We start from the raw sequence: 27652 nt of genomic DNA, 5'->3' as shown, positions 1-27652 counted from the left end.
ACCCAAGTGAAGACCAGCCGAGATCAGCAGTGCCTAGACAAGCCGAAGATGGATCCCCCCACCCTTCCGTCCGACGTGGCCTCAGGACCTTTGGCGCTTCGTCGCGGCTGAAGCAGTTGCTGTTGCTGGGCCAGACGTCATCAACACCATCATCGTCATCCGTGGCGGCAAGCAATTCGTCTGCATTTCTCATCGCACACTCATCCGCATTCAGTCGCCAACTTGTGTCGGCGTCGACCGGGATGGTCGTCCTCGACCGGCGGGGTGATGTCACGGGACGTGGCGGACAATCCTCGTGGCACCATGGCCCACCACCAAGGATGATGACGACGAAGAGCTGTGTGCGCGACGCAGCCAAGCTGTGCTGGTTATGGCTGCCTGTAAATAGTCTTGTAAATACATCGCTTCAGCGCCTCATGGTTCATGTCATCTGTCGCCACGTAACATTATATATATATATATATATATATATATATATATATATATATATATATATATATATATATATATATATATATATATATATATATATATATATATATATATATATATATATATATATATATCTATATATATATATATATATATGTATATATATATATTTATATATATATATATATATAATGATAATTCGCAATAAAACCTTTTGGCCGTTCAGCGCAGTCCTCGTCACCCTCACTCTGTCCTTCGTCTCTTTTTTTGCGCTGTGTTTTTGTCCGTCCGTCCATCCGTCCGTCCGTCCGACCGTCCGTCCGTCCGACCGTCCGTCCGTCTGTCTGTCTGTCTGTCGGTAGATATCGCCGATCCATGAGGGCCGCTTGGACGCTTTTCATCACTCGTGGTTGCAAAATGGCATCCTGCCGACCTCAGTGCCTGATATGGCTTTAATTGCATGGAGATGGATTTGAAAGACACGCTGGAAAGTGCTTTATTTTATTCCCGCAAGTTCTTACTTTACATGGACAATTTAATCGTTGCGCATTTCTTCGCAAAATCAAATTGCTTCGATAAATACATAAGCCGTACAGCGCGGTTACTGGAAGTTGGAGTAAGTGTCGAAGGTGTCCAGGAAGCTCAGGGCAAGGTCGTAGCAGAAGGCGTACTGTTCCTGCAAAATTCACAACGGTGAAAGGTGAGTAGATCAGCATTGCTAGGCACACTTAAAATACCGTATTTTTGCTCGGTCGAAAATATCCAATTTTTATCCAACTCTTACAGTCGATCGTTCTTTACGTTTACACTCAGTTTTTTCACTTATTTCTTTCCATAAGCGTACACCCTTCAGTGTTAGCACATTATTTAAAAAAACTCTTCCACGTTTTTTCCCCGAAGCTTCACTCAAAACTGACACTGTCATTGGAAGTTGTCGCAATTTAAATTTGACGGCGCTGATATTCGTGCGACGTAGCTCAGTGTTCCCGGGTAATTGAAGAAAGCGGCTACAATATCCGCGTTTACATGAATGCGACAAGTGGCGCATCGCATCGCATCGTATCAATTTTCGAGCGCATCGCATCCATGTAAACGGGGCTAATGCGCTAGGAAAGCGCGTCGCATAAATGCGCCACACCGGGGTGGATTGAGACGCGTAAGTCGACTTTCGAAGTGCATGTAAACGCGAGCGCATCGCATTAGAAATTATGTCGACAAGAAAAGTAAGCGCTGCAACTACAGCTTTGCATTCAAAAACGTCTAAATCAAGTGTAAGACGCCAGAAAATACGAGTCGTGAAAAAAGAACAGAACCAGCCATTCCGGAAGCTTTGGAAGCGCCAGAAACGCTGCTTTACCTTCGATGTGCGACACCGTATGGCGCCACTATCGCGCCAGGGGTAATGCGCTACATGTATACGCTAGCGCATCGCATTACTTGTGATGCGCTAGGAAATCCGACGCGCTGCTGTCGTATTCTGTCGCATTCATGTCAACGCGGCTAATGAAGGCTGGCGTTGATCACGTTGAGAGAGCACTTTGAGACATCATTCGGGCGCTATCTTGTTGTACACTCAGGAAATGACATATGTAAACTTCAGCAACTGATAAAACCTTGCTGGGTACATTGTTCAACCGCAATGGGATGGATAAAAGCATGCCACGAACGGTAGACTTCCACTGAGATTTTTTACTAGACGCACACATAGACGCTACCTTGTCGGCGCATGCGCCAATAAAACAACAAAAGAGACCTTATTCATTTTACACGTATGCGAGTTATTCTGTGATTCAGGAACCACACTTCTTTTTTGAACAATGCCGCGGAAGGGGTCCTAATACATGCGTCGCCTTCTTCGCCATTACGGTATGCTTCGCAAATTTCTAGTTCGCGTTAGCGGCGCAATCTGCGCAAGAGCTGTGTTTTTAGTGTGCAGCACCTTGGCGCCCACTAGTGCAGTTTGACGGTGGCATTGGCCTCATTACCGAGCGAACGAAGGGAGAACCGAAGACCAAACGAAAACGGCGGAGGAGGGCTGCGAAAGTGAGAGGGGGAGGACAATATGCCTAAGCGGTGAGATACGCTCCTTGGCGGCGACGCATGGCGGAAGTGTGAGGTGGAAGCAGTGAGACATGCTGGGCGGTGGCGGCTCCCTGTGAGATGACGCCATAGCAGCGCGTGCCGTCGTGCGCGCGACGATGATGCGTTGTCTTCCTGAGACACAATTCGCGGTCCCTTCCCGAGACGCAGATTGCGATCGCTTCCTGAGACGCAGTTCGCGCCGCCGACGCAGCGGCTTACCATCGCTCACATTTGCACGAGAGGCTCCCGCACGATTTACAATAACATTCTCGGAAGAGGCGAGACGTTGCGAGATAACGACAGAGTAGCGCGCACCGCCGTGCGTTCGCTCATCGCGCGATCACTTCCTGATACACAGCAGCTATGCACCGTGACAGAGAAGACTGCAGTTCACGCTGCGCAATAATTTCGCATTAGGGAGAATAGTCACCGTCAGCCATTTTTTTGTACGCTGGAGCGCACTTGCACCTGCGACAATGATCGGCCAAGTGCTCCCCTCCCATTACAGATCAAGGACTTTGACCTGTTTAAATAGCTACTCATGGCGCCCGGAATTGCATATTGTGCTTAAGGGTTTTTCCGTTTCTCTTTGTTTTCCCTTTCATTGTGTTGCTTGGTTCCTGTTTTTCTAGTCTTCATTCTTCTCCGTGCAGGCGGAGTGCCAGAGTGTTGCTGCATACTCACATTATATTGATTTATAGCTGCATAGCTCTTTGCGGTTGTTTGAATGGGACTTGTATATATGTGTGCCCCATTGTACTGCTGTGATGCATGGTTCGTCAAGCAGTTCACACACTGGTTAGGTCGCAATGTAAAGCATGTAGCGTGTCCGGCCATGCATTGTCATTTTTATGCTTTTTGACTCATTTATTTTTGTATCGGTCTGGTATATAGTTGTGTAGCTGGAACACCCCCCCTCAACCCTCGTATTTTGTACTAGACTGCCGCATTGTACCAACCCTCACGTAATGCCTCCTCCGTGGAGGCCCTTGGGGTATGAAAATAAATAAATAAATACTGCTGAGTGACGCTCTCTAAGTCTGTCGTTTAGACATAGCCCCGTCTGTCCAATGCAACATTTACGGCGGGACAGAGGGATGCTATAGACTTCACCAGTACAACAGGGCATAAAACGTGTGGCGCAATTCTTTGAGCCCTCAGGTTCATTACATTCGTTTCACAATTCACTTTATGACACATTTTGTTACTTGTAGGGAGCCGGATACACAGCAGACGCCTCACATTTCTCAGCCACCTTGTTGAGGCGATGGGAGAGCTGACGGATGCATGAGACCACAATACACTCTTTAAAAAAAAGGTCGCAGCGCTTACTAACAAAATACTAACCAGTTATTTGTCACAGTATACACTAGGTACTTTGTGCTTTTACTAACTGGCCATTCATAACCTAGTAAAAACTTACGCGTGACGACATGGATAGGCTGAGCGCGCAGTTCGACAGAGACACATTCAACACTCACATATCACACTTCGACAACAAATAAATTCAGCAGGAATACCAACGGGATGCACGAGGAGAGCAAGCATAACTTAGTTACCTTAGAAATACATATTCTCTTCTTGCTTTTATATCCAGCAGCCGATAGTCCTCTGATAGAATCAGTGGGATTGCCGCAAAAAATGAAATATTTTAGCGATAATTTTAGTATATTGCATTTTAATGTGAGCATTTACCATCAGCATGTGGATTTGCACATAATTTTTAATCGTGATTTGGATTGAGAAAAGTGGTGTAGTTATTATGTTCAATAATTCATAGAATTTTGTTACTATCAGTGAAAGCAAGTATAAACAAGCATCAGTTACTAAGTGCATGGTCTAGACTAGTAACTATAGCATTTAGCTTCCATACTTAGTGCCAGGACCCACGTACCGTTCCGGGGTAGTAAAGTTCGTAAGGCGTTAGTAAATACAACCCGTTACTACCTCTTTACTAGCCTTTCTTTTAAGAGTGTTGGCATCACTGTTTCAGATTCCTCATTTCTCCCAGCTGTGTTTCTGCCGCTTTTTATTTCAGTGACAAGGCCCTCCGCCACACCAGCAATGGTTTATTCTGTGGGACCAGTACCTTTTAGGCGCTGGACCTGCGTCATGACGCTAGTGCTGACCTGGTGTTCACATGGCTTACCTAGAGCAAGGCGCACACAGTTTCCCGCTATTTTACTTTTTGTAATTTTTGAGTGGGTCAAATTGAAACTCAAAATATCATTTTTAGATTGCGGATTATACCTCAAGCATACGTTTTCCGGGCCATGCATAGGGATTTGTCAAGGTACCGCAGACATCCTTTTTCTGGTACAGTGTAACCCCGCTGATACGTCCCCCGGACGTATGACGACCCGCGTATTACGACGGGTCACTGAGGTCCCGCAAACTCCCCATAAAAACATTGCATTAAAAACCACGATGATATGAGGCTCGGGTGCACGTTGTCCGCATCACACGACGGACTCTGGCGCGGATAAACCGGCATTTTTCCCATCTTTTACACCGCTTCGCCGCCTCGTCACGACATGTATTAAATCTGAACCCCCGTTTGACGCTCCGTGATAAGCAAAGGTCTGCAGGCTGGCCATGCCACTTGCTGAACAGGCAAGCAAGCAGGCCGGTGCTCCCCAGCGGGAGTTAAATTTTTGACGGCCCCACGCGGCAGCAGTACGCCAACGCAAAGTTCAGGTGGCTGGGGGACAGTGAATTTGAAGCTCCCATCGAGCCGCCGCCGAAGAACGCGAGAACAAATACGATGCGACTCCACGGTGATGACCGAACAGCCGCTTTCCTTGCCCACTCGATCGGAGTTCTTCCTTTCACGACGCTTTCTCCCCTTTATTTATGCTGCCTGCTGATAAGAGTCTTTAAAAGCGGGGTTGTCGCTCCACTTTTTTCTTTGCCGCTTTTCTTCCAATCGCCGGCTCGTACTATAGTTAGTTTCGCTTGGACTTGCTAGTTCAGTCTTGAGTTTTCTCCTCTCAGTTTGCTCGACCAGGAGCTGGCTGGCTAAAATAGCGCCGGACGGCATAGGGGTCACGTAGCGCGCGGCGCGTGGCTAGCGGGCTAGATCGGACGCCGTTCAAATGAGGAGGGGGGGGGGCAACACAGGCGCTTAAGATTCAACTTTAGCTATAGGTTTGCAAATCACGGGAGAACACGCTAAATGTAGTAGCTTAAATGTCTTGGCTCACCTGTTGCGCGAGCCCGTCTACTAGGCCGGCATTCACCCACACCCCGGTCATACGACTCCCCGGTCATACGACGCTGTCGCGCAGTCCCTTGAAAGTCGTATTATTGGAGTTCCACTCTATTTCATAAATGAAACTACGTCCCGCAGCACTGCTTCTGAAAACTTTTAAAATACTGTCGACAGCACGGGGTCTCACATAAAACGTACACGCTTTTCGGCCCCCTGCTGTCAAAATGCGTCCGCATCAAACGTCTTGCAGCGTCGATTGAAGCTCTCAGAATCACAAACAGTTTCTCTTCAGTAAACTGATCTTTATAATGTAAAAAATATTCTCCTGCAATATATACAACCTATTTTTGCACAAATAACAGTACCGTCGTTTATTTAGGTCGATCGGTTTATGAGTAGACAACGACTACCACCTTGTTGGTTTATGAGTAGACAACGACTATCACATTGTTTTTAGGAATGTCTTACGCCGTACACGCCCAAAAGAACCCCCGACTGAGTCGCGCGTAGCGATAATGATAATTTTCGCGGACGTACGCCTCCAGTTTTTACCGAGACATTACACCATCGCCTACGACTGAACTCGGCTTACACCCAACGTTACTTTTTTCGCCTAGGACTGACGACCAATCCGTACTGCGACAACTGTTCTTCTGTAGAAACCCTTGAACATATTTTATGAGAACGCGTGGCCTACTTGGCACCAAGAACCCGTTTTTTGAAGGTATTGAAGGCCTAGATCAAGGGCCGGTAACTTTGAAGACTATCCTAGGACCATGGACTTGCCCCTCGAAGCAGCGTCAGGCTCTAAAAAGTTTGTTTTCCTTTTGGGAGGACATTTGTCACATATTGAAATTGTAAATCCTGTGACACAATCTGAAAAATATTCCGCCAAGAACGTCAAGCCACGCCAGTGTTTTTTTTTTTTCTGCCCACATCTTTCTAAGGCCTGTTTTCCCTACATCTTCGACCCCTAGCAGAGAAGCATGTAGGCGATTACAAATACCAGAAAAATTCTTTGCTTTTTCAACACAGATATCTCTCTCTCTCTCTCTCTCTCTCTCTCTCTCTCTCTCTTTCTGTTATGAGAGGGATAAGCATACAAGGGCAAATAACTAGGCGGCCGAATTTCTTGCCTTTAACTGCGAGGTCACAGGGGCGGCGACGGGAGATGTCTTTCTATCGGAGTGGTAATAGTGCGACAAAACGGATGTCTTGCTCTCGTGTTAATACTACGTTCCACCTCCACATTGCGCGTCTTGCAAACCGTACACTATCCCAGAGCATCACGGGCGACATTGCAAACGGGGAAAATTAAAGCATATAAAGGCCTTCAGAAAATAAATATAAATACAGGCCTTCAGAAAATATACCGCAATATTTTCACTAAAGGCCATCTCCTAATATAATATTATCCAACCTGCCATCGAAGCTTATCAATAAAACTCCCGCAGGTTGGTTCAAAATTTACATTTGATAAAGATTGCATTTTATAGTCATTATTTGTTTTATAAATAAAGTTCCATATAAATACCTGCTTGCCTCATTGATAACTGATAACTCTCAAGAGCCACAGCCAATTATACCGAGAGAGACTGGTTTTATCTGGGAGCATTTTTGTTATGAAGTTCAAAACAATCTTCCTCGTCAAACTTGCTGCCGAAAAAAAGAGGCAACAAATAAAATTTGCTGTACATCCAAGTGCGACTACTCGAATGTTTTACGCAAAATACACATTTAAACGTTTGGTTGGTGGGTTGTAACGGTTGTGCGTGAAACAGGACCTGTTTTGTGCGTGAAACCATCCCTATTTTGAGTAAGAAAGTTTTTCCCCCTAGCTGTCTTACCGAGTCGACGATGAACTCAGGGCGGCTGGCGCGAACATTCCGCACGGATCGGAACACGTCCAGCTCTTGCTCGAGTTTGAGCTGGTCGCAGATTGCCGCTGACACGCAGTAGAGTCCACACTCCTGACATCCGTCACTACAGCGCAAGAAAAGAGAGCAAGAGTTGCGACATTTAGCAAAGAACAGTGATATGTGCACTACGGAATGCGAATAAACCAAATATGGCTACAGACACACCGGCTAGCCGCGCTCAAAGTTCATTAGACATAGTTCTTTTGTAGGTGATCCAAACAGGTTTGGGACTCTTTCCTTCCTCTGCCTTGCCTTTCTCCATTACGGCCCAAATAAGGGGCACGGAAGTTGCCTCACGGCCATGCAAGGCATATAGATTGTGCGGTTAAGCAGTTCTGTGCAGATAATGCTTGCGTTGCTTCAAGGGATCCTGCACTCTATTCTAAAATATTATATATTTTTGGGCATGAAAACCAACGACAGCGTATGCCCCGGTTTCACGTACTAGCTGGGTTGCTACCAGGTACGTCTTTGTTAATATTTTGCTGCTGAAATGAGGGCCTACGTTCTGATATGATGGGAGTGTTCAAAAGAAGAAGCGCATAAATGGAACGCCGCTAAGTTTGGAAATCAGGCTGTTTGGCGTCAGCAGTAGTGATGCAACATACGTACAGGCTCTTATCTGGGCTTTTTCGCTGCTACTTAGAGTGCATGTTCAATATCAGAATTAGAAAACACGAAGGAGACAGTTGACCGTACTCTAAATAAATAGAGACAGCAAGGAAACAGAAACAGTTGCATTTGCTGCGACTTTCTTTCTTTCTTTCTTTCTTTCTTTCTTTCTTTCTTTCTTTCTTTCTTTCTTGCCTTGCATTTCCAGTTCATCTGATAAAGTTCGAGTCAAACCCTGCCGTAACCGGCATGTAGTAAGTGAAACGATCCTGGCCAATCCCCCAAGTGGGTATGCGCCACAGACTGCGCAGGAGGCCGCCTGGTTCTTGCTGCGGCAGGAAACTAAACATCCCCCTCGCGAGGGGCACGATCAAATGCACAGCATTTCCGGGGGCGCACGACGTTAAGTAGTTTGCGTTACTTTAATGTTGTTGCACTTGTTGCTGTTGGTTGTTGTATTGTAAATAAATGAGGAGACGTAATTACGTGGTCACGTGACATCATTTGTTAGCAGGTGGGTATGACATCATTTATTAGCAGGTGGGTATGATTTTTGGGGCGCAGTGGTAAGAGCACCATGTACCTCGCGTTCCGCCTACAGGTAGTGAATGCGTTGTATCAGCAGCTTCTTGACGTAGTTAGAATGAGTCAAAGATATAAGGCGCGTTCGTAGCCCTCCATTCTGTGTCGGCTTTGTGGCGCAGTGGGTAGAGCACCATGTACCTTGCGTTCCGCCCGCAGGGTCGTGGGATCGGAACCAGGCGCCGGTAAGTATTATTTTTTTATATAGTGTAGGGGGAGGGGTGCGGACGAGGATGGACAACTAGAACGGGTGACATCGTGAGTTAAAGAAATGCTCTGCATTTAAAACAATAAACTGTGCGTAAAGTTCGAAAATTAACTATGTGGGTGAGCAGGAAAGTAGGCAAGGAAACCCGTATTGTCAGCATAGTACGGTGGACTTTGCTTCGCATCGCGCTTGGAAACGGTAACCCACTAGCCGACAACAAGCTTTGTGATATGATGCGCCGAAGGTAATGCGGTCCCAAATGGTAGCGTTCCCTTAATGTTACGCAGAGAGTACGTGATTGAACAGTACGTGGGTGTTAATAACCATGACTCTAATATTTGCCCTGTAACCTCAGGTGTTCCCCACGGATCTGTGCTTGGCCCGATCCTTTTTAAAATTTGCATCAATGATATTTCTAATACCGTCGTCTCTCCTGTCAGGCTCTTTGCTGACGATCGTTTAGTTTATAGGGAAATCTCTAACACATCTCACATTTCTATTTTGCAGAACGATCTCGATAACACAAGTTCTTGGTGTGACACATGGCTCATAAAATTAAATGTCGGTAAATGTAACACAATGCGAATAACCAGATCCCCATCAAAATTAGAATTGACTACATATCGTCTGAATGGTTCTCCGCTTGGCCCCACTAACACATACAAGTATCCTGGCGTTCACATTTTCAGTGACATTACTTGACGCCCACATTTAGAGTACATTACTAACAAGGCTAACGGCATGCTCGGCTTTATTCGCGCAAAACTTTCCCTCATCACCAGTCTCGTTAAAACTTCTACTACATAAAACCCTCGTTCAATCAAAATTAGCATACGCTTCTTGCGTCTCGGTTCCGCATACTAACAACCTCATCAATTATCTTCAATCTATTCAAAACCAGTGCGGCTCGTTTTATATTATGCAATTACTCCCGAACAGCAGGTGTCACTCATATGAAACTAACATTTAACATTCCTGATTTTGCTAAAAGGCGAGCCATTTCCCGTTTTTGTGTATTCAAAAAATATTTTTTAACAACGAATATCCAAAACATGCACTTTTTTCAGCACCATCGTACGTCTCGTCCCGTACTGATCATATGTTCAAGGTTGGAGTACCCATGTGCAAGACAAATCACACTTTTACTCTTTCGTCCCCAAAACCAGCTCCGAATGAAACCACCTTCCCGCCTCCACAATCACTATCACCGATCCAGCTCATTTGAAGTACGTAATGTGCGACTTCTTGCTGTAAATTTTCTTTTATTATTATACGCTGTCTTACTCTTTATTTCTGTAAAAAATGTCACTCCTCTCTGTAACGCCTTGCGGCTCTGCGAGTAAATAAGTGAAATGAAATGAAATGAAATTGGTTGGTGGTTGTGTGAGAGGATACGCCAGTGCCCATGCCTGTACCTTTCAGCCCAAAACGATGGCAGTTAGTATATACACAATGCCCTTCTAATCCAAAAACGTTTACTTCGGCCGAGGGCTAAGGTGCCCTAAAAATCGTGAATCGGCCCCCGGATTGGCTAGTGCACACCCCTGCTTATCTTCCATTGAACATTGTTAAGGAGTCCTGAGACGAGTTTCTGAACTCACAGGCACTGCACCACGGCTGTTCTGCCTTCGGCTTGCATCTGCCAGCGCTCCACGTGCTGCAGGATCTCTAAGATAACGTCTGTGGAGCTGGGGACACTCCGGCGCCTTGTCCAGGACTGGGAGTGGAACTGCTTCAGAATTCGCGCTGGCCTCTGGAAAAGCAACGGTAAAATTAGCTATGCATGTTTTATCGAATAACCGATCCCTAGTTGATAACCACCATACGAACCAGGAAAAAGATAATTCAACTTAAGGAATATTTTTCTTAAACATTTTTACTTTTGCTGGTGAAAAAGTGAAGCCGTTTATACGATGGGGATATTTTGGCTTAAATTATTATTTTTAAAAGACTTACTGTTGGGCACGGCGGTAAGGAAGAACACGCGAAATGCTAACCGCTTACATTTTCCCGAAGCGACAACACAAAAGAACAAAACTAGAAACAACAGAGAAGGCGCCTCACGAAAACAGTCTGCGCGAGCATTTAAGGAGAACGAGGCTTACGGACGGATTCTAATTAATTGAAATGGCAATAAACGTGCCTGTTTGCCCTAGTCACGAACCACCACGGCTGGGCGGGCTCTCTACTGGCCTGATATCTGTGAAATACTGCTGGTTTAAGGGGAAGGTTAACGATTCGTGTTGCTGCAAAAGCGGCCGTCAGCAATCTATTCTACGCTGAAAGGTGCTTGGAATCACTTTGTTATCAATGCGAATGCTGCCTTTTTAATGATTTCACCCGCAAAGAAGAGACGTGCACGAAGGAATGCTTGGTCTTGTTGTGGTCCCTAGTCGACTAAGGCGCAAAAAATAGGGAAAGCAGACAAGAGAGGGCAGGACAGGACAGGACTTACAGGACTGTCTTAAGGGACAGGACTGACAGGACTGTCTTACTGAACAGGACTGTCCTGCCCTGTAAGACAGTGCACAGCCACGTCCTCTGTACCTTCGTTTGTACAGTGTTCCTGTTTTTTTTTTGCGCTGTGCACCGCTGTCCAAAACAAGAGACGTTACTGGCCTGGGAGTAAGGTGGTCTGCCGCACACTTCTACATTTACACACATTTTTGTACTTTTTATTTGAAAATACCTTACAGGCCCCTATTGCAAGGCATTATGTAAGGGGGGTAACAAAGGGTGAGTGCCGCGACAGAACTGTAAGATAACATCAAACTTCGAATCAACAAAAAACGGAACAACAAATATCACGTTATATGTCAGGAAACAGAAAAAGAAGATAACAAAAAAAGGTCATTGGAAGTTGCACATTGGCACATTGCTTGTGGGAAGAAATACAGACATGCGCTATACAACTTAGTAGAAAACGCCTCGTACACACGAAGCCAACATTTATCTCTAGCAGAGGAGCGCAGAAAGCAAGTTTTTCTCGTTTTGAAAACTTGGGACTGTAAAGGCCGATAAAACAGAGTTTACAAAAATGCAGGCGGTCACAAAGTGTAAAGGTATAAAAAAGAGAAGGAGAGAGAGAGAGAGAGAGAGAGAGAGAGAGAGAGAGAGAGAGAGAGAGAGAGAGAGAGAGAGAGGGAGAGAGAGAGAGAGAAAGCGTGCTGTGTTACTAAATGACACAAGACCTTAATCTGTAAGCGGGAGCAAATGAACTAATAACAATTGAATATAATAATTTAGGAGCGATACAGGAGGTGGCAAAAATAATTGTAAAAAAAAACCAGTCTAAGTTTCTATGACTAAAATAAAGAGTAAAGAAGTACGGAATTTTTCACGGTCTGATTGAGATACGATGTCATTCGGGCGATCGTTCCGCAAGTGGGTGACGCGAGGAAGAGCCGATGCGTTGAAGCCGTCGGTTGACCCATATAATCGCGTGAAACTGAGGTTATTATGCAACCTGCGAGAGGTAACGGAAGTTATATCGAGTGGAAGTTGGAATGGTTTATTGCTGTAAACATACTTATGGAAGAGGAAAGAAACATCCCGCCGAGTACTAAGTTGTACTTGACGCCGTTGCATTCTCTACACAAAAAAAGTCAACTACTCTCTCGAGCCACCCGCTTGTCTTACTTTAAGACAATTAAAGGTCGTTTAAGGTCGTTTAAGACAATCCAGGAGCTTTTGTAACAGACCCTTCCCCTTTTACCCGCCCCGCACACACGCAAAAAAGAACATTAAATGCGCCCCGTGGTGAGTTAAAGTGGTCCCCAATCATATTTCAACAAATGCGAACTATGTATGTATGTATGTATGTATGTATGTAATATGCAAGGATTAGGAACGTGATTGAAAATTTAACATCAACCTTATATAACGCTTTATTGATACTTAACCGTATTGTTTTTAATTTTTTAATCATACGAATTCACTGTCAAAAACAACCGCAGGTGGGATTCACCACAACGCCTTAAAACAAGCAATCAGCGTGACCAACGTAGGAATCTGACAAATGAAGAGGTGCGGTATGTGATTAGAGTACGAAAGAGTACAGCGGCAACAGTGCAAGGCGTGCATGTGCGCTGTTGTACCAGCGCCGAATCTATTTTTAGATGCGACGCATCTCTTGCTCTCGGGTATGTCCCTCCGTCGTCGCGGCGTTGTCCGCATGCTCACTGCACATGCGCAACTCTCCTCCGTTCTTCTCTCCGGCAGCTGTGCGCAACACTCTCACTCCGTCTCATTATCATAACAACAGCTGCGCGTGTGCGCTTCGCTGCTCTGGGTGGGCGCATGTGTGCGCATGCGCGCGACTCTCCCCCCCCGGCTCCTCTCGTTTCAAAAGCGGGAATATAAGCAGGGGAGCGCACGCGCCGGATCAGTCCAGCGCTCGCTCTCGCACTTGACTTTGCTTGACGATACCTCCGTGCAAGATCTTCCGATGAAGACGTGATGGAAGCGACGGTCCCTTCAGCGAGTGGACGGACGCAATCCAATACCAGCGTCAGTCCAAACGCTCCCCCTTGATGCATCGCATCACATCAGGGTTCCCTCGCGGGAAGATGGGTGTAATTTTTACTCTAATCACATGGTTGGCCTCACCATTCGCTAAACTCTCACGTTTGGTCATGCTGATTGGTTGTTCCGGAACGTTGTGGTGAAGCCCACCTGAGGCTATTTCTTAATGTGCATGTGGCTGATGGAGTGAAAAATTCGTGTTGGCGGCACAAAAATCTCTGCAGTCTGCGGACGAGAATATGCGGTGGCCTGACGTACCCAATAGCTGTTACACGTCATGTCAGCCCCTAGCAACGACTTGGGCGTTTCTACGGGGACAGCTGAACTACTGGCGGCTCTACGGAAGTGGGAGACGCGAGTGGGCGCCGACCGTGACAATAGGCCGGAAGCGACTTTCCGGTGGTCTGTTAAGAACGCGCTGCCTGCACAAGAAAATATAGCTTAATCATAGCTCAGCCATATCGCCTGAATGTGCGTGTTCACAACAACAAATTCCGCAAACATCACGAAGAACACCTATGGTTTGACGTTCTCGCAGATATGCGGACTTACGTAATTTTTATGGTAAACGATTACAACTAAATACTACGGCGAATTGCTTCTGATACTCATAACGTGCTCCTTAATATATGAAATGATTTACGTGAAAAATTATCAGCAAAAGATTAGCGTTAGCAGTTTCAGTTCACAACAAGCTCTGCTGCGCACAGAGGAAAGATAAACTGAGCCAATAAACTGAAGATTTGCTCGTACTCTCTTATGCATTGCTCCTCCCAGTTTTGGACATCCAGCGATCTGCACTTCTTAGAATGAAAATGTAGTAACGAAGAAATAGTATATAGCACAACGAAGAAGCCCCTCGTACCGCGTTTTGGGTGACTTTGAAGGTCCGGACGACCAGGCCCTGGAAGTCCTGTATGTCCGTCTGCTCCACAGTGACCTTACCGTACCTCGCCGTGCTCTTGAGATCGGGCCAGAATGAAGGCGTCGCCGTCTAGAGGAGGCAAAGCAGTTCATCAAAATATAGCAATGCGTTAAATAGGCATCAGCCACTACTATTCAGGAACTCATTCCATCTGACAACGCTGCATCATGTGTGTGCGCGCACGTACACATATAGTAAACTGTTATACATATAAAAATTGGCTTCGTAGCGGCTCCTTTCGTCGCAAATGTCGACAAAAGACGACAGTCTTTGGCGAAATTTACCAAGTAAATGCCTCCTTTCTTTTTCCCGCTCACCTCTTATGTTGTTCCTCTCGCCTCGCGCTCCTCCCAAGGTAAACACGCTCAGGGGTTGCTGAAGTCGATTTAAATTTACCGCGTTCCACTGCTGCAGTAAGGCTTGTTGTTGGGCTAGTTGGTATCGGTACATGGTTGGAAAAGCGCTTATTTTTGTAACACAAAGGACAAACGTAGAGCGAAGAAAACCGAAGCGAAGAAAGCGAAGAGCGCCTCATTCGTTCTGTCTGGTTTTCTTCGCTCTACGTTTGTCCGTTGTGTTACAAAAATAAGCGCTTTTCCAACCATGTACCACTGCTGCAGGCCGGCTGCCTCGATGCCAGCGCTGTCGTATGGTGGAGACGCGAGTGAATCGAGCCGGCCTACTACAGCATTTATAGAACCGCGTTGCCCTAGTTCACGCGCGTTACAAGCAGAACGTGGGACATATGTAGTGGAACCTTTCGTAACTGTTGCCGCTTGATTTCTTAAAATGCCGCCAGAAGCTCTAGTGACGTGGGCGACAGCAGGCGACAGTGTGAATGTTTTTTCCGCAGTTGATCTACTTTTTCATTTCGCGAAAATCAAGCATCTATGAATTTTTTAAGGCTATGTCTCGGGCCCCGCGTGTGGTGCGAGACGCGCCCCCCTCGCGGTGGCTGCTGCCACGCAGAAGTGTCGTCAAGCTAAACTAATCACGTGACTTTCCGTGACGTCACAAATTTTACGTCATATTTACGTCATTTGGTCATGTCGCTTTTTTGGTGCTAACGACGATGGCAGCACTGTGTTCACGCCATGTGTCCCGATGTTCTCCGCCCGTGGTTCGAATGGCAGGCCTGAAGCATCTTTAAGTCCTTATCTCCCTGTACAGCGGCTGCCTCGCGGCGCTTTTTTCTTTTCTTGTAGGGAGGTGTGCTTGTAATTCAGATTGGGTATTTTTCGTGAACTTGCTGTTGCACGCCTTGGTAAGCGTAACGCATCCTTTTCTGCACACTGCTTCGCCCCGCTTTTTACGTGCTCCGAGAACTGTCGTGTCGTCGTTCAATATTTTGTAAGCTTCACGTTGTCTTGTAGTTCGCGTGCTATCGGCTTTACGCGCCTGCATTCGTTGCCTACTTGTGCCTCGCTTCTTCCGTGCCAAGCCTGCTGTTCTGATTCTGGTGGCTCAATGATAAAACGTGGGGATCAGTATTTTCCATAGCGTCGTGCCGTGGCTAACGAGGTAGCTGTCTTTAATGACATGACAACGCGAGCGACGCAGTGTCAGCGTGTGTAAGAATCGAGTGTCGTCAGGTGACGCATGGCATCATCGAACGCAGTACGACCTCGCATGTAGCCACTGCAATTTTTCCCGGGGGCAGTACTACTATCGCCTAGAAGTGTATCCTGACTACTCCGCGGAAACGATCTGTGCACGCGGGGCTGCAGAATTCGTGCAGGGAGCGCAGTTTCACTTCCGTGGGTGGAGCCCAACTGCCGGTCCAAGGACATCTACTCAAGATAACGCTGAAACCATTCGCTAATGGGTGGCTTCTTTTGCAAGGAGGCTCAAGCTCCAACTGTGCAAGCATGGGAGAAGTATTCGCAACTGGTGAAGAGTGCTTGTGCGTCTGCTGTCCAAGCCTTTGGGGTCGTGAACAGGAAGAGTTTCCTTCTATTGGTTCTTAACTCTGCACTGTGTAAACTGTTTTGGAAAATTGCTCAAGTGAATTTACTGAGTGGTAAGGGGCATATCAAAATGTCCCTCATTTTGTTCGCAATGGTGCAAGTCTCGTCAGAAGCCAGCTGCTAGAAAGCACATTCACGGTTTCTGTGTTGCATGCCCATTAGCTGTTTTTTCCTTTGAGCCAAAAAGCTTAAAAATAGTTTATCATGTACAACTACCGGGAAAAGGTTGGTGTCTAGGTTGACATTGCCTTCTCCCGAGAGTACTTCTGAATACCTTGTGCAAGAACTGGATCCAAGGCCACCTGCGTGGATTTGAATGTCTGTCGGTGTTTGGGAAAGTTGCAGTACAGCTAGAAGGTGTATGGATCATGGGTGGCTTTAACAATAAAATGACTGCTGAACGTACTTTTGCTCTGGTATCAATGAGCAGCATGTGAGCATTGATGAGCGCTTCACTGTTGACATTTTTTTACACAAAAAGAGGCCTTGTTAGGCACCCTGGAAAATATTACCGAAAAACACTGGAAAGAAACTGGACAAAAAAAGCTGCCAACACATGGTAACCAAGTTGATCACGGTACTTTTCCTAGTAATTCAGTACCGTTTATCAGCGCTGTATTTCCCCCCCCCCCCAACTATTGACCAATTGACCTCGTTGCACCTTAATTAAGGCAGAAATGCTAATGTAACGCCCGCAAGGGCATTTAGGGTACCTGAAGCAAAAGAAATCAAACACTTGCTTGTCAATGACAAGTGATCTGCCAAATTTCCGTGGATATGCAAAAAGTGAGTGAGTAGCTTTACTTTCTCTGCACAGTCTGTGGTGTGAAGCTCCATTTTCAAATAAAATGCCAGGGTTTTTCTGGAAGGTGAACAGCATAAAACAGCACCAAAAAATAAATAAGCAGGAAACGCTTTCTTGCACTACACTAGAGTCCTGCGGGAAAGCCAAACCAGCAAGTGATTTTTGTATTTGTCTACAAAGCACTCCAGAGGAGCCAAGGAAAAGATTCCTTTTTGCTGACACGAAAGCTATGCTGGAAAGCCAAAATGCACGGTGTCCGTCAGATTTGCTGCAATACGGGCAAGTGAATGTATTGCAATAAGGCATTTGTGTTCACGCCAAGGTTTATGAACGAGGCTGGCGGGGTAACAAAATCATTGAGTGAGGTTACAACAAAATGTGTGTTGTGAAAAATGATAGAAAACTGTTTGATATAATAGCAATTAAAGGTATAAAATGGTTTCGACATTAGTTAAGTGGTCTGTTGGAAATCATTGGCAAAACCTACCAGCAACATTTCAGAAAGCTGCCACTGTGAAACAGCAAAGCATGGTTGGGGCCTCAATTCAGCAGGCATTCTCAAGCTGAGACTCTATAATTGCAGAGAACAACAATAATAAAGGCCCAAGGAAAAGGTGGGCTTAGTTCAGTTACCAACAAGGTATTTGGTAGAGAGTAGTTACAAAAATAAAGAAGCAATATGGGAAGCTTTGTTTACCCTGATTTAAGTTTATCAGCACTGAGCTTCATGTTCCGCATGTCCCATTGAAGAATGTCACATCCTGCGAGCTCCTCTCTTATTTTGTTTCTTTAACTTTTTCATCCGTTTTTGGCGCATACAGTGCTCTTTGTGTCATTCGAAATGACTCGTTTCTGACGTGTCACCACTTGTTATTGTCGCTGGTAAGTGGCCAGGATTGCGGTGTGTGCACTGCTGTTAAACAGTGAGTGATGGATTTTTTTGGATTACCTAACGTGCCTCGTTTATGTGTTGGTATCTATTTGTACTGTCCATGTGTGTTAGTTAATGTCTGAAGGTGTACAAACTGTACGAACAGACGTTTATCTCAACCAACGTCGTTAATATTATATTAAATAATATAATAATATTATATTATATTATATTAATAGTATATATATAATATTATATTAATTATATAATATTAAATGACAGGGGCTGCAAGTCTTTTATATGACGGAGCAGCCGTTGCAGAACGAACGCTCAGCCGAAGGGAAAGAGAAAGACCACGAGCTGACGAGATGGAAGGTGATGATGAGGATGACTATGAGAGGAAGATGAAGTGGAGAATAGTGACCATTAGACAACTGTAGTAACAGTCAATGTTCCCGACGGGGTTGCACATGACTAACTGCTCACAATATATGTATAGCTATACTTGTGGCAGAGATACCTCGTCTTCGAGGGGCCCAAGCGTGACAAGGGTGACGGCTCCGCTGCCGACTAGCATCTCCCAGAAGTCGTCGATGGTTTCCAGCAGTGGCATTTGCGTCACCAAGTACGCCTTTCTCCTCTTGAATCCCTGTGAACACAATGAAGGGCACATTTCAGGGTAAAAGGGCGAATACAGGCCATGCTAAAGAAACGTGGAACTCTTGTTTAGGCCGACCCCCCGAATTACGGCGTGAGAAATGCGACGGGGTGATAATTGTGAGCCCTCAGCTTGTGGATGTTCGGAAAAAATCCTGCAGCCCTCCGTCTAACGGCGACGATAGTTGAACGCGAAGCATTCTGTGCTCGACAAATAAAAAAAATATTTCTCTCTCTCTTTCTCGCGATGGATTCTCCGGTTGGCCAACTCCACACTGCGAGTATGTGCTACTCCGGAGATACGCGCCACTTTTATAGAATACCGACAGCAACTTTCGGCGTGCACTCCGTAGGCCTAGGGTTTTGGTTTGTGGAGTACGGAATGAATCGGTGTCTGCTGGTTGGCGTTAAGTGAACAGTTTTTTGAATGGATGCCAGTTTGAAGGGCTAAACTTCAACATGTGAAGTTAGGCCTAACGTCGTAAAACTAAAACTGGGAAGTTAGGCCCAACGTCTTGTTGCTAACAGTCTTACGGCACGAAGAACAAAGCCATTCTTGTCGTGACGGATTCTTTGGTTATCGTCTGAGCTTTCCACACCGCTTCGACGATGTCGAAACGGAACAGTCGGACAGACGCCAGCTTCTTAAGCGGAGGTACCCAGGTTTGATTCCGGCCACTTGAAGCGTTTGTTTCCTTTCACTTCACCCACGATCGTTCATAATCATCGACAGAGAAAGTTGGCTTTCCTGCAGGGCGCATTGGCGTACAACGGCATCAGTGATGGCTATAAAGCTTCGCTTTAAAAACTGTTTTCAATCAGAGTTGATTGATTGTAGGGTTTAAGGCGCCGACGCAACGTAGGCGATGAGGCGCGCCGTAGTGGAGGGCTCCGGATTAATTTCGACCACATGGGTATCTTTAACGTGCGCCGAAATCTCGTACACACGGGCGTTTTTGCTTTTCGCCTCCATCAGAAATCCGATCAGAGTTAATGGTTGCAGCAGTTGTCAAAGTGGTAGCTACTGCAGCAGCATTGCTGTGAAGCCGAGCCTATGAACACTGCTTTGCAAAGGTTTTAACTACTGACCTGCCGCCTGGGCTCAGTTTCTAAGGCTTTGTGCTGCAGAGCCTGAAGATGCGGGTTCGATGCCTGCTGTTGTGGCTTCCGTGTGTCGAGATTTCTGTGCCCGTCAAAGATTTCCAGCAGGTCAAAATTAATCCGGAGCCCTCCCATTTGGCGCGCCACATAGCCCAGGTGTCGCTCCAGGTCGTTAGAACCCATAACCAAAGCAGGTTTTTACTAGTGTAGCAAAATGCAGCTGTGTGGTCGTATGCAGCCTATGATCTTATGCATATTAACTGCAGAAAGAAAAAAATGCGTATTTTTCATCATTTTTATACCTTTGTACCCAAGGGTATACGGTAAAATTCGAAGTTTCCAACCCAAAGTAAGCATAAAATGAAAGAATTTTGAATATATCGTCGCTTGAAAACGCTGACGAGCAGTACACTATGTAAAAACAAGGTTGCTTTCGCTAATTGTATCGGTGCTTCAACTTAAGGTTAGCACAGTTTGTACAGCGTCTACGTTGAACACGAGGTGGTCACAGGCTCAAACCCGAAGCCAGTTTGGATTTTTCCCCCAAGGCAAATTTTTGGGTTGAACTGAAGACTTGGCTTGGTGGCTGTGTGGATGCATAGGGTGGATGTTTACCTGCGGGCGTTTGTACGTGATTTACAAAATCTGGCTGGAAAGCAAATAAGTTCGAAGATAGAGGAATCTAAAATCCCTGAAGCGCGATTGTCGTGCTGTCCGCAAGAATGAACACAAAAGAGTTTAAAGGCGTCTACCAGCACGCTTCTTAGAAAAAAAAGCAGCTATATTGTGAGCGGTGGTAGCTTACATCAACATATACTGCGTTGATGTAGTCCGTCTTCGAGCCGTCAGCTGTCACGCTGAGGAAAGGCCTTCGACTGTCGCCTGGAAATATAAAGGTCAAATTTTGTAAAGACAGGCTGTGTTCTGTTGGAAACACCACAACAGGGGAGATATTGCGCTTTGCTGGGACGCACCAGCCAGAATTTTTGGCGAACGATTCTTGGAAGCGTTTTTAGCGTCGCGAGCGCTTCTGAAGTCTTCCGGTCCTGGAAGTGGACACATCCGGCTGAGTTCCTGCGGGAAGGAAGGACACAACCAATTAAAAACAAGTAAATTTTCAAACGCTTTACGATGGCATGGATGCATTAGACGCAATTGAAACCATTAAAAACGAATAAATCCCCCAACTCTTTGCAATAGCATAGATGCATTACACGTAATTGAAGCCATTAAAAACTAGTAAATCCCCCAAATCTTTCCCATGACATAGATGCATTACACGTAATTGAAGCCAGCGGCCGACAGATGAATGAAAAGGGACCATACTGTAAGAAAGCTGCAGGAAGCCCAATACTTGTGGAAAAATTCTGTGTTTCGGTTTTTTTTTCTTTTGAAGTGTGTCGAATAGGGTCGCACCTGAGGCCTAAGGCGAAGTAAGAATTCAGTCACCGAAATTTGGAATGAGTAGATGAGGTGGCTCTGTGACCAATGTATTCGGTGCTGAGCCTTCTTACGCTCTAGCGATGCCAAGCAATGAAGGTGTATCTAGTGTCACAAGTTAAGGTTACAGTCATCATCATCATCATCATCATCATCATTATAAATATCATTATCATCATCATAACCCTATCTACGCCCACTGCAGGGCAACGGCCTCTCCCATAGATATCCAGCTATCCCGGCCGTGGGCAAACAGCACCCAATTTATCTACGCAAACCTCTCGATTTCATCTGCCCATCTAACCTCCTGCCGCCCCCTGCAACGCTTGCCTTCTCTAGGGACCCACTCAGTTACCCTTAATGACCAACGGTTATCTTGCCCGCGCATTACATGCCCTGCCCACGTCCATTTCTTCTTCTTAATTTCTACTAATATGTACTTAACACGCGTTTGTTCCCTGACCAACTCAGCTCTCTTCTTGCCCCCTAATGTTACACCTATCATCTTCCGTTCCATTTCTCAATGACTCGTCCTCAATTTAAGTTGAACCCTCTTAGTGAGCCCTCCACGTTTCTGCCCGTAGGGGAGTACCGGTAATATGCAGCTGTCATACACTTTCTTCTTCAGTGACAATGGCAATGGTAGGCTGCCATTCGTTATCTGAGAATGCCTGCCGAATGCACTCCGGCCCATTCTTATCCTTCTGATTATCTCTGCCTCAGTGTTGGGATCCGGGGCCACTACTTGGCCTAAGTAGATATATTCGCTTACCAATTCCACTGCCTCGCCACCTATCTCAAATCGCTGTGCTCTCCCGAGGTTATTGATCATTACTTTGGTCTTCTGCATATTAAGTTCCAGGCCCACGGTTCTACTCTGGTAGTCCAGTGCGGTAAGCATGTTTTGCAATTCGTCCCCCTAGTTACTTAGTAAGGCAACGTCATCGGCTAATTTGGGGTTAATACCTTAGGTATTCTCCATTAACATCATTAAGTAGTGCTTGAAAAGGGACGACAGCAGAGAAGACACACACGACGGCGCTAACTGGCAATTGATTTTATTACGCATAACCACAAATACTTACTCAGAATGAACACGTGCCCAGGTCCACCTCTCGAAAGTACGGTTTCATAAACACAAGATTACAAATGTTGCAAGATTACGATTCGATCAAAACCAGTTGCGAGTTAGCGCCGTCGTGTGTGTCTTCTCCGCTGCCGTCCCGTTTCAAGCGGTAGTTAACGATGTATCAGCACCAAGTAACTCAAAAAATATAATCTTAATCCTGTAACATTTGTAATCTTGTGTTTTACCAAACCGCACTTTCGAGAGGTTGACCTGGGCACGTGTTCATTCTGAGTATGCATTTGTGGTTATGCGTGAGAAAATCAGTTGCGAGTTAGCGCTGTTCCGTGTGTGTTCTCTGCTGTCGTCCCGTTTCAAGCGCTAGTTAACGATGTATCAACACCAACTAGCCGAACTGTCAATTTTACTTTATTCTCCATTAACCCGCACGCCCACCTGTTCCCCCTCCAATGTTCTGAATACCTCTTGTAAACATGCTGTGAATAACATTGGAGATATTTGTGTCTCCTTGTCTGACGACCTCCCTTATAGGTAGCTTGCTGCTCTCCTTATGGAGGACGATGGTAGCTGTGGACCCATTGTAAATATCCTCTAGTATTCTCAGAGGTCTAGGTTACAGGGTATCGGCTCTCTTTTCTCCTATTGTGGCTTGCCGCCGCTATGATCACTGGTCACTTCGCATTACGGGACTTTTGTTTACACTGCGATGGTTCATGGGCGCCGCCATTTTGTGCTTTATGCACTTTCCGTCGGTCAACTCTGGTAGACTTAGCTTGTCCTCCCTGCTCTGCGGCTGCGCGAGACTGACGACGTTCTGAACGCTAATCAAAGACAATGCGTATAGCAACATTTGAGCAGCATAAGTGTGTCCGAAAATGCCGCTTCGCTGCGCCTTCGGCAGTGTTGTTAGCAAACTACCCGGTGGAAGCTTGCGGTGGGGCCGTAGATGCGGCACTATCTAAACACTGATAAACACGAAAATGGCCGACGTTGCTGAGTAAATAGGTGACCGGTAAAAAGCGCAAAGGCTCATGGGTATACTGTTTTCTCCCGCGGAGTGCCGCCACTTCCGGTTCGGGAGCTCTCCTGGCCTCCCGAACAGCGTCGGCTTTCACGCGCGAGTGTGCTTGTTGTTTATCTGTTTCCATCGGGGAAAATAACGCCTATGCATCGGGAATTCCATAAATGACAATGATTGACCCTACTAGGTATTTATCGGACAGGTAAGCGCCCTGTGAAAAATAAACAACACGCACTTACGCGCCTGAAAGCAGCCGGCCTACGGGAGGTCAGGAGAGATCTCGAACCGGAAGTGGCGAGAGCAGACGACGTACCCGTGAGCCTTTGCGCTTTTTACCGGTCACCCATTGCGTGCTTCAGGGGCGGCACTCTGATACCTAATGTCGTGACACTAGGCGTAAAAGCCTGGAGAAATTTTTGTGAGTGACGTAGCAAGCATGGTAGCGGCGGGGTAGTGGCTTCCTCGTCGGCTCCCTCCGTTGCGGCCATTTGTAGGGACGTTTGCTTCTGGCCCGCCGCTTTAGAACCCTTTCACTACTGCGAAGTTGGAAGACCAGCGAAGCTGTATTAGTGGGTAACTGTACTGAGTTATGTACAGTGACCTGCTAAATTGATCAAGTAAAGGCACACACGTAATATCCTCAGAACGCATTCTAATTCTAATACAATTTGCTTCGGGGCAGTTTCGGTACGACAACGGGCGTTTTGTGTAACCATACTCCCTGTGTATACGGCCATGCACTGACAGCAGATTGGAATTTGGTTACGCTTACGGCTAGAGATTTGGTAAACTAATTACGACAAATAAATGAAACTCGGTGCAATGATAGAGTGGTCTTAGGTGGAACTTTCAGTAGAAATTGTACAAAGATACCTGCATTATATTTGGACCTAGAAAGCGTTTTGCACTAGTTCTGGAACGAGCTCGTTCGATTCGTCGTCGATTCGACGTGGTCGACGCACGTAATTTTATTCACAATGCAGCGAAAGACAGCTTCGCTCTAAAATGATTCCTGGAGGTTACAATAAAGCAGCTTACCTCGAACTCAAGGTCAATGGCGCTTTTTTCAGTAGGAGGAACCTTGGCTTTAAGCTTCTGATAGAGGCTGACGAACTCTTTGACCGACAGCTTGTGGTTCTTGGAGCAAAGTATCTCCACCAGCGCCATGTAGGCGAAGACGTATTGTTCCTGCAAGAGAAGGTAACGGTATTGATAGCTTTACACTTACCTGCTCGCAGTTACTGATTGATGCGCGTACAGGTCCGAGTGCAGTTTAAATAGGGCTAGTCATACCTGTAGTCCCTACTTGACGAGAGTTGTACGTAACGCGTTGCAAGTAATCGATTACGTGTAATCAATTGCATATTCTTGTAATTGTGTAATATAATTGCTTACTCTTCCAAAATTGTTACGTTCTGGGTAATTCAATTACATTTTCTTGTAACTGATTACCGATGGTCAAATACTTTTTCTGAAACCAAGTTGTAACCAGTCGTCTACGGCAGTTCTCGTCTTGAAAAATATTAGGAACCCCCTGTCAAGTAAATGTCGCCTTAGCTCACTTCTGGTTATACCCAACTTGGCAGCTTCCACAAGGTGCACGGTTGCGCGGTCGCACGACGGTGCGCTTCCGGCAACAGCGAAGCGCGAGCTTCATAGAGAAAATGAACACTAGGGTGAAAACACTACGCAACTATGATGTGATGCGCAAGGTGTTCCTACGCTATAATACCACCCTTTCCCCCAGCGCGTCCATTGAGAGAGTGTTCAGTGTGGCAGCTGATCTCTTAACGAGGAAACGCGGAAGTATGAGCGACGACAACTGACAAACAACTCCTGTTGGAAGTAACCAACGTGTAACACTGTATCAAAGAAGCACAGCAAGCCTCTAAGCTTGAGGGGTTTGTCGTAGATTGAGTAAAGTTGTGTTATTGTCTTACGGCAATAAACGTTTGAAGGAAAGGCAAAAGTAATTGGTTACATTTCTGTAATTGCTCCGTTACTTGTCTGGAGCTGTAATTTACCACTGTAATCAATTAAATTTTAAAGGAAGTGATTGTAATTTTAATCGGTTACTTAAGAAGCCCCTCTTTGCCTCTTGCTCGTATTCCGTGCCGTTTGTTTGCGCTATTTTTTGCCTTCAGTATGAACCATTTAGCCCGTATTCACACTCTAGAAGCCTGTACTTGACCACTGGCAAGTGTTACAAAATAGGTGACCCTAATTCGTGAACGTAATTCATTATGAATAAAATTTATCATTAATGCAATTCATTTTAAACGAGTCACCATGTGTGGCATCTGAGGTCAAGCCCGGCGTAGGATGTAAAAATCATTAGAACCACAAGATTTCCCTCCAAAATGTGGTTGATCCTTCTTTCATAGGTATCTGTAAAATAGGAGACTGAAATGTGCATTCACAGGAGCAGTTGAATGCTTATTGTGCATGAATTCGAACTTGCACACTGCTATTCATATTTCTTCGGTACGACACCGTTAGACGCATCCACATTAGACACTGGATTACACGGGCTGGAGCATTGCGTAAATCCGATTAAAACCCAGGCGCTCGCAAACCGTGTGAACGAAACCGAACGGGTTTTCCGCGAATCGTTTGGTGAAGTCACGGCCCGCTACAGCGAAAGGAGCATGATTTGCGGGTCGGCGAAACTCTTGTGGGTGTGCTTGGCGAGCGACGTCCTGTTGGTAGCGTTTCACAAGCTGAGTGGCGTTCCTAATAGGCGGCGGACGGATAAACACAGCAGCTTCCGCTGCTATACGGTGCCCTATGGAGGCGCCAACTATCGGCGCTCGTTAGCGTCATGACGCACTACTTCGTTTCACCTCTCCCAGACGGCAGCACCATCTGAATGGAGAAATTAAAAGGAAGGACTGAACGCACGTTCGTACAGCTATCTGTGCATGACTTCATGGCTCAGTTGGCACAGCGTTACACACTTCCCGTTCCGGCCGACTGATCGTGGGCTCGAATCCTAGAGCCGCTGCGCACAAATGGAACGTTATCTGGTGATGTCATTTCCGTAACGAATATGACGTCGGTGAGGTTTGTGTACCCCGGCATAAAACACTGTCCCATTAAAAAGTCCGGTAGACGTAGCGCAGAGCCTTAGGTACAACTCCGTACTGTTGGGGCATCATCACTTATGTCATAAAGAAAGAGCTTCTCACCAGAGACTCTACAAGGTTCACCCTGCTCTGCCGCATGTTGTGGAGCTGAGCGACGAGGTTGACTTCACCCTCAGCCTCCGCCTGGGACAGCATGCTGTCCACGAGGATTAGAGTACCTGTGCGGCCAATACCACCACTGGAAAGGAAAGATAAGAGGCCATGTTTAGACATTCAAACCAGACAGACATTTCAAGACAGGTGTGTTTTGGTCGACTTTGTTGGTGATGCGGGTAGTTTAGTTTTTATAACGTTTGAGACTACAAAATCGCACAAACCACTTCTAACTTTAAAATGGGACAGACAATATGTAATATTTCTACCTAAGTTTCAGGTGTACGAGTTTCGCATATCTGGATTTCGTAGGAGTGGAAAGGCAATGCAAACCACCGTACGCGGAATCAGTAACCTTTGAACTCAGAGACAAAACTGTGATACGCTGTTAACTTTCAAGTTAAGAAGGGAAGAAAAGCACACGACTAGGAAAGAATTGCGAAGCAGTCGAATGTGAATAAACAACTATGAGGTGCTGTAAGAAAATTAAGCGAAATAAAACACAACAAAAGGCAACCACGATACGAAAAAATTGAGAACAGAGGCGGAAGAAAATAGCACAAGGGTTGAGGAGACTCAAGAGAGCCACCGTGTCATCAACACAGTGCCTCTGGAGTAATAACCTTATGGCTTCCAGTTTTACACTTATCAATCGCGCAATGGCCCGCCGTACCGGCGCAACAACTCCAGTGACCTCAGAGTGTTCCACTTCCTGGGGATGCATTTCTCTACCATTCTTTTTAGTGTGTGCTCTCTCGTTTTAGCAAAGGCTGCGTAGCCTAATACGGCTGAAAGTATTGCTGTCTTTCCTCAAATAGCTTTGCTTCTCCTTTAGAGATCATGCCCCTTCGCCATAAACTTGCTAAATCGATTTGCCACTTTGCCCCCCGGCAACTTTGCGGTATGCGTGAAATGTGGCACAGATCTATCACAACAGCATACGACGCTCAAATAGTCGGTGACATGTGT

At 46.0% G+C, this 27652-nt stretch overlaps 1 protein-coding gene across 1 annotated transcript in view; it reads right to left on the bottom strand.

Moving 5' to 3' along the window:
* Positions 1 to 931: 931 nt before the first annotated feature.
* LOC144162548 (receptor-type tyrosine-protein phosphatase T-like) overlaps positions 932 to 27652 on the bottom strand; it is a 229376-nt gene continuing 202655 nt past the window's right edge. The window contains exons 34-42 of the mRNA XM_077693134.1: positions 26633 to 26768; positions 24483 to 24632; positions 20871 to 20970; positions 20702 to 20778; positions 18659 to 18787; positions 14436 to 14564; positions 10648 to 10799; positions 7573 to 7708; positions 932 to 1108 (exon numbers count right to left, since the gene is read on the bottom strand). Of these exons, the coding sequence (XP_077549260.1) occupies positions 1034 to 1108; positions 7573 to 7708; positions 10648 to 10799; positions 14436 to 14564; positions 18659 to 18787; positions 20702 to 20778; positions 20871 to 20970; positions 24483 to 24632; positions 26633 to 26768 (1084 nt within the window). The 3' untranslated portion in view covers positions 932 to 1033. The remainder of the gene's footprint in view (positions 1109 to 7572; positions 7709 to 10647; positions 10800 to 14435; positions 14565 to 18658; positions 18788 to 20701; positions 20779 to 20870; positions 20971 to 24482; positions 24633 to 26632; positions 26769 to 27652) is intronic.

The sequence above is a fragment of the Haemaphysalis longicornis genome, unplaced genomic scaffold (assembly GCF_048455015.1).
Source record: "Haemaphysalis longicornis isolate Haplotype H1 unplaced genomic scaffold, Haemaphysalis longicornis Haplotype H1 scaffold_12, whole genome shotgun sequence".
In the NCBI taxonomy this organism is placed as follows: Eukaryota; Metazoa; Arthropoda; class Arachnida; order Ixodida; family Ixodidae; genus Haemaphysalis; species Haemaphysalis longicornis.
This window is presented reverse-complemented; position numbering and strand designations above follow the sequence as displayed.